Source organism: Punica granatum, chromosome 8 (genome assembly GCF_007655135.1).
Source record: "Punica granatum isolate Tunisia-2019 chromosome 8, ASM765513v2, whole genome shotgun sequence".
NCBI lineage: Eukaryota > Viridiplantae > Streptophyta > Magnoliopsida > Myrtales > Lythraceae > Punica > Punica granatum.
In genome coordinates this window covers 14,205,662-14,213,371 of record NC_045134.1, presented here as the reverse complement: position 1 = coordinate 14,213,371, position 7,710 = coordinate 14,205,662, and the positions used below count along the sequence as shown (strand labels likewise).

Sequence of the window (7,710 nt, the reverse complement as noted above, 5' to 3'; positions counted from 1 at the left end):
ATTATCAAGTACGTCATGAATGAGAATTCTAAGCCACCAAGCAAGTCATGTTGGCTCTCTAAAAATTAGGTAAATTTTTTTATATTCTCCCTCTTTTATATATATATATATATATATAGAGGTTAATTACACCGGTAGTCCAAAAAGTTTTAATAAAGTATCAGGTTGATCCAAAAAGTTTTTTTTGCTACTTAATGGTACAAAATGCTTCAAAATTGTAACATGATAGTACAAACCGTCAGCTCACCATTGACGTCGTCAAGTCGTCCTTTACAAAACTGTAAATTTTATACCATAATGTAACTTACAGAAAACATTTTGTACTATTAAGTTACAATTTCAAAACATTTTGCACCATTATGTAATGTCCCACAAAAATCAATTTTGCACCATCAGCGTCGGCTTGACGGCGTCAATGGCGAGATGACGATTTGTACTATCATGCTACAACTTTGAAATATTTTGTACCATCAAGTAGCAAAAAAAAATTTGGACCAACTTGATACATTATTAAAATTTTTTGGACTACCAATGTAATTTACCCATATGTTTTAAAAAGAGTATGATACAGTTTTTTTTATGGATAATAATTTTTTCTCTAAATTTTTATAAATTTTATAATTTTCCTCGCTCACTGAAAATATTGATATGATAAACTTATGAACTGCAATATTTTTACCAAGTACAATAATCTCATTTTTTCTATGTACAATCTAAGAAAATTCTTTTCGTAGTTAAAATTTCCCTACAATCTTCACATATCTCTAATCTAACAACACTCGAATCAACACCCCCAAGATGCAAAAGCAATCGAGATCATGCAACATGTATAAACTATGGAGAGATGACTAGTTACAACATTTCTATTGCTGGTCAAGGAGTAAAATGGCAATTTTGTCCCTGAGATGGATCAGTTATATCAATCGGGTCCCTCTCATGAAATTACATCACTTGAGTCCTTTGTTACATTAATTTCGTCATTGTATATATCAAGTTCGTCATTTGTTATATCAATTTTCGTCTTTTGTTACGTCAATTTAGTCATTTATTACATTAATTTCGTCCTTGATCTTCCGTGACCTCCTTTAGGGGGGAGATCATCGATCGATGAGCCCCCAGAGGGTGTTCCCCCCTTTGTTCCTCTCATGCGTGAGAGGAAACGAAAGCAGGAAGCTCCCTAGGTGGCAATTTCTCCCCATGAGAGGGAACAAATGGTTGCTCCTTCATTGGCGGGGGAGCTTCCCACCTCTCTTTGTTGGAGTCAAGAGAACAAAGGCGAGAGAGCCCTCCTTAAGGGCATCCCCACTGGCGGCCTCCCCCCAAGGCATGTCGCCAAAGGCTCGAAATCCTATGCCTACCATCCCTTGGGGGAAGGCAAAGTGTGAGGGAATAGAGTGGGAAAGCTCCCCTTGGGGCTCCCTCTCAAGCAACCTCTTACTTATTCGAGATTGTTGGAGGCTCATAATTGACTAGCGACCATCCCCTAGGGGAAGGCAACTAGTGGGGAGCCCCGTATTCGCATTGATTTTTAAAAAAATTAATAAAAGAAAAGAAATTTAAGAAAATGAGAAAAAAGGTTGTATTTGATGTATTATGATTTTTCGATAAAAAGTAACTGTGATTAACAGAAGGAATGTAATGAGGGACAAAATCGATGTAATATAAGACGAAATGGTTTAACAAAGGATGAAATTAATGTAACGAGTGACCAAATTGATGGACTGAAGGACAAAACTGATTTAATCAAGAACCAAATTATTGTAATAAATGACGAAATTGATGTAACAAAATTTAAGTGATGTTACTATGTTTGGTTGTAGAGTGAAAAATACTTCACTTAATTCTAGTATATTTTTTCTTCAATTGAACAATACAATCATTAATTTTTTATTTTCTTCCTCAATAAATTCTCGTACATAATTTTTTAATTATTATTATAATTTCAATTAAATATTTATATAAATATTTGGAGTGGGGTGGAGTTATCCACCCTATTACCAAAAGCTATGGTAAATTTCATGAGATGGAACCGAAATTGCCATTTTATTCGCTCAGCAAGATAGGCCTGGCCGCCTGAATGTCCGGTTCGCTGAGCGACCGGGTCCGGAGACGCTGATCGCTTGCTGGAGCCTGAAGCCATCTCCTTGTCGCTTTACTGCAACAGAACAGACGGACGGACGGACGATCTACCCTTCCTCTTCCCCTTCTTCCCACTGCGCCGTCCTCTTCAGCTTGTACGTCCGTACATTCAGCCTCCTCTCCAATACATCTCCGCCGCAGTCTCCGTCGCTCTCACCAATCTCTCACCGTCGGCTCGATTTGTATCCCCCATCCGCTCGCATACGCAGGTTTGCTATCCCCTGCGGCGGCTCCAATCATGGAGACTGCCGACGTGTTCTTGGGACTCCACGACTTCCTGGAGCGCATGCGCCAGCCCTCCGCCGCAGACATCGTTAAGTCCATCAAAAGGTGTGTATGCAACTGCGTATTCCCCGTTTGCCGTCTCCCGCTGTTGTTTCTGATTGATTTCTGTTTATGGCACGAATTGAGCTGTTGTTTTGGTCCAAATCGCAATATTCAATGTGATATCAGCATGCTGATCGGTTGAGTCAGAGGTGAGTCAACGGCTGGTCTGAGTCCGGAATTGTTGGGGTATAGGCAGTGGGAGAGTTTTGATCTGATAAGAACGCTAGGAATGGGAGGAAAAGCCAGAGGTTTCAAAGCTGGTTCCTGCTGTATTACATTAGAAGGAGACCCAATCCAATGAATAGAGTGGATGGATGGCTTGAATTTGGCCATGAATTGCACCACTCGGGGCTTAAGAGGCAGGAATTTTGTGAATTAAATTGTCTTCGTTCTAAGAGCTGTAGTTAATGGCAGGATCCTGGTAAGGAATGTAAGGTAATTAGAAGTATCAGAAGAACATTTGTTATTGTGATGTGAGGAATTGCCATAATTGCTATTTATTGTGGCATTCTCATTGGTTTGTCAATGCTGCATCTTTTTTTTTTTTTGGTCAATCCAGAGTGCTCACTTTCATTAATAAAAACTGTAAACAGTATACGGAGTATTGGAACAACCTAGAGCTCACAAGCCGAGCTCAAAGCTTTGAAAAAGAAGAATAGAAATTGGTACAGATTACATCACTTACAGGGGAGTACCCCGGCGTAGCCTTCAAGCAGCCTTTTATACTTAGTCTTCTTCATTCTCTTCTTCGAGTTCGTGATTCCCATAAGTCTCCCGTTGACAGTAGTCTTTGTGCAGGCCAAAGTTCTTTCACTGAGGGTATCACAGATGAGTGTATTCTATCATTCCGAGCCTTCCAAGCGCTGTAGATAGAGGCATGAAAAGCTAACTTTGCAACCAAGACCTGATTATATCTCCCTTTTGGGGTCCTCCTGATGGCCCCGTCAAACCCGTAATGCCAAGGTTTCCCTGCGCTAACCATGCCAATGAGCTTCAAAACTTCTTCCAGACCCTTTTAGAGAAAGAACAGTCATAGAAAAGGTGATCACAACTCTCCTCTGCCTCTCCGCACAAGACACGAGGAGTCAGCTCCAATCTGCCATTTAACAATCCTGTCAAAAGTAGAAAGTAACCATGTGATGAAACAATGACGAGGAATACTTGGTTGAAACCACAGGAGGTTGTACCAAGTAACATGCTGCCCGTTAGATCTGATAGCATCCCAAGCACTTGAAACAAAACATTCCCCTTTGTTAGTTGAAGCCTAAATAATCTTGTCCTTCTCATTTTCATTGGGTGAAAAACCTATCAAAGCTTCTTTGATGGTATACATTGAGGTCTTCTATATGGTTTGCAAACCCATTCATAACCTTTTATGATATAAGCAACTGTAGAGTTATTCACCAGATCAGTACCAGAGGTCCCCATGCCACTAAGCACCTGAATGAGTGGACTGAAAGGGTGCAAATTATCATGCCAAAACCAGGTTGATTTGCCATCTCCAACTCTGTGTTGGATAAGTGGGTATATGTTGTCCCCGAGTTTTAGGAGTTTTCTCCAAGTATATGAACAAAAACGGGGGGGAGTGATTAACCAGAAATTTCTACCTTTATGTAAGCTCTAGCCCAAGCAATCCAAAGTGATCCAGATTTGCTTATGAGAAGCCATATAAACCTCATAGCACAGGCTTTATTCCAAGCAAGTGGCTGTTTAAGACCCAAGCCACCTTTTTTTGGTAAACAAACTGCTTCCCGGCCAACCTTTGCACTTCTTGAATCACTGTCTTTCCCTTTCCACAATAATTCTTTGCATCTGGCCTCCATGACTTTGATCACTTTCTTAGGGAGGATAAAAGCTCTACACCAGAAGTTGACTAGCGAATGCAGTACAGATCGGATTAACTGAAGCCTCCTAGCATAAGAGAGCTTTTTTGTAGCCCAACCAGCCAATCTGTGAACTACTTTATCAATCATACGCTTTCATTGCCGCATGATTGGTATGATCATTTAAGATTTTCTCAAACATTTGGCTTATATGCATCATATTATCTGCTCAGTTGATATAATGACAAAATCGCCCGAAATTGATTTATTTGAATTAAATAAGAGCTGTGATTATTCTTCCGCGGGCTAGAATGATCCTGAGATTGTAAATCATTAAAAGTTGTCTTCCACCATTTGATCATCACGATTCTGCGTAAGACTTTGCAATGTGTTCCTGTGGCAGTTTCATCGTGTCATTTTCCAACAATGCTCCAGATCCAGAGAGGGACAGTGCTGCTGTTCAGGGGTTCTTCAACAATATAGAAGCAACATTCAGGGCTCATCCCCTTTGGACTGGTTGCTCGGAGGAGGATCTGGAGAGTGCTGGTGAGGTGAGGCTCCTCATATTACAGTATGAAAGCTTTTCCATATTGCAACTAATGGGGAAAAGTCCAAATCAATTTCTCAACTAAAGCAGCCATAGAGATATTTTCAATGCCAAACTTGTTAATGGCATTGCACCTATTCTCTCACTAACTGATATCCTATATTTGTTTTTGCATATTTTGAGCATTAGCTCTTGTTAAATTTATAGCTCATTTTGTATTTTGGCTCTCTTCCAAGTACAGGGATTGGAGAAGTATGTCATGACAAAGTTGTACACCCATGTATTTGCATCAGCTCCAGATGATGTCAAAATTGATGAGCAGTTATCTGAGAAAATGGCTTTGGTTCAACAATTTGTTCAGCCAGAAAATCTCGATATAAAGCCAACCTTTCGAAATGAGACGTCGTGGCTGGTGAGTAGGTACATATACGATTTTCATAATTTCTAGACTATAAATTTGTCAATCACATATTTGTGTACGGTGATGCTGATTGATGTTATAGGCCTTCTTCAGACGGAAACTAGATAAAGGCCATTCGTTTTATTTTTGGAGTCACTGGATATGATCCATTCCTGAGTTTTATTTTGGTTCTAAGAACAATCCAGGTACTCTAGTTGTTGATTTTGATATATAGGATTTGTCAGTTTTAGGTTCAAAGATGCATATTTAATAAATTTTATACTATTACTTTAGCATACTGGGGATCACATGGGATCGTCAGATGTTATGTTGAATTTATTGAAGTTTCTCTGAACTCAATCAAATTCATCTCGACTAGGGTTGGTAGAATTTTCCCTCTCCTCAGCAGATTTAGTGTAGTTTGCGTCATTGTAAATTAGATTGCCTTTACAACCCTCTCTTTATCCGACTTATCTTTCTCATAAAAACCATAGATCAGGTCTACCTCTGATAAGACATGACAGGTGTACAAGTTTGTTGAACAATGCCATTAAACTGTCATGGTTATTTTGATTTGGCAGCTTGCACAGAAAGAACTCCAAAAGATTAATATGTGCAAGGCACCAAGAGACAAGCTTGTATGCATCCTCAATTGCTGCAAGGTTATCAATAACTTACTACATAATGCTGCAATTGCATCGGATGAGAATCCACCTGGAGCTGATGAGTTTCTTCCTGTTCTTATTTATGTCACAATCAAGGTACATGGTCAGGATTGATAAGGTTGCTTATATTTATATCTTTGCACATGACACAGTGATCCCACTGTCATATTGGCAATACATAAACAATTCTTATAGCCCCAGATTCTTTGATAATATTTTACTTGTTTGTAACTTTATTTTCCTGCATGCAGCAAAATGTTGTGTTTTGCATAACCATCATATCTCATGCTTCCAGTCCTCCAGATATGCTAAAACAATGGTATGATTTTAACGGGACAATATAATTTGCAGGCAAACCCTCCACAGCTGCACTCGAACTTACTATACATTCAACGATATAGGAGGCAGTCCCGATTAGTGGCGGAAGCAGCCTATTTCTTCACGAACATGCTCTCTGCAGAGTCTTTCATCTCAAATATTGATGCAAAAGCACTGTCTATGGACGAAACTGAGTTCGAGAAGAATATGGAATCTGCTCAGGCACTTTTATCTGGGCTTTCAACTGATTTTGATGGTTTCTCAGTTCAGACTGATGAAAGTGCAGCACCTGTTCCCTGTGCGGAAGAAGAAAAGCCCAGACACAGACCTCGAAATGTTAACAAGGGAACTGTATTGCCACCCAAACCACCTCAGACGGAAACCAGGACTGAGAAGGCACCTGTTACAAATGAGCAAGAATCGATACTGAAAGTACCCTCTCTGTCAGATTTGGAGAATAAAGGAGCTGATATGCTATTAAAGGAGGATCGGACCAGCAAAATCTTCGAGGAGTACCCTTACTTCTTTGCCCATGCTGGTGATCTGACAATAAACGAGGTGGAAGATTTGCTTACAAATTACAAACAGATAGTCTTAAAGTATATCTGTCTCTCCAAAGGAATGGGTGGTCCTGTTTCTTCTCCAAATTCTCATAAGCAGGCCATGGATCATGCTGAAACCGTCAATGAGCATGTTGAAACTGTTAAGGAAGCTGTAGACACGGGAAAAGCAGAGATGAATGAGGAGTCCGAGAGTTCTTCTGCAGAACAGACTGCTGATAAACCCTTTCCCTTTGAAGAAGGAGCTTTTGATTTCCATTCATCGCGTGATGAAGCAGTTGTACTGAAGAGTGAAACAGCGGAAGAGACAAGCCAGTGATAGCTTCCGTTCTTTTTCTGTCTGGTTAGCTTGCTCGCGGGGTGAATAATTTGGGAATGGGGGATGAAGGTCTACCACCTCTTGTACAGGAAACATGCTAGAGGCTCGTTGTAGAATAGAGATGGATCCTTATAGTCAGCCCAAGTTATCGTCGGAAGAACCTCATCAGATGGAATGGATGTTTGGTTCATTGGTGTCAACAAGCTGGTTTGCCTGGAAAGTACCTGTGATACCATATTCTTACAACTTTAGCAACTTAAATTTGCAGCATGACCAGGAGGGAGAATTTGACCGAGCTGTATCACTTCGCGGCATCACCTGTCATCTTGGTTCTTATATCGTAGAGCATTTGCTTTGATCCGCCAATTTCTTAAGTGATCCAAGTACAAACCGAGTACACATTGATGTGGAGAGGTTTGTACGCATTGATGTGGAGGATTGAGTTTCAAATTCCTTAATCACTATGTGTTCAAGCTGTCAATTCTTTTTGGCTTGAACCTATGTTGGATTATTAATCTAGTCAGTTGAGCATTTTGCTTGAACACATAGTCGGATGGCTCCCTTTCCTTTTCCTTTTGTGAAAATCAATGTACTGATTTTGAACTTCTATCA

At 40.0% G+C, this 7,710-nt stretch overlaps 1 protein-coding gene across 2 annotated transcripts; it reads left to right on the top strand.

Moving 5' to 3' along the window:
• Positions 1 to 2,054: 2,054 nt before the first annotated feature.
• Positions 2,055 to 7,710, top strand: LOC116188429 (vacuolar protein sorting-associated protein 9A-like). Of its 2 annotated transcripts, XM_031517785.1 has the most exons (6): positions 2,055 to 2,469; positions 4,310 to 4,462; positions 4,693 to 4,840; positions 5,078 to 5,248; positions 5,818 to 5,997; positions 6,253 to 7,710. In XM_031517785.1, the coding sequence occupies exons 4-6, from the start codon at positions 5,096 to 5,098 to the stop codon at positions 7,096 to 7,098; spliced, it is 1,179 nt and encodes a 392-aa protein (XP_031373645.1). In that variant the 5' UTR covers positions 2,055 to 2,469; positions 4,310 to 4,462; positions 4,693 to 4,840; positions 5,078 to 5,095; the 3' UTR covers positions 7,099 to 7,710. The 2 variants fall into 2 exon arrangements, with proteins under 2 accessions (XP_031373645.1, XP_031373644.1); XM_031517784.1 differs by lacking the exon at positions 4,310 to 4,462.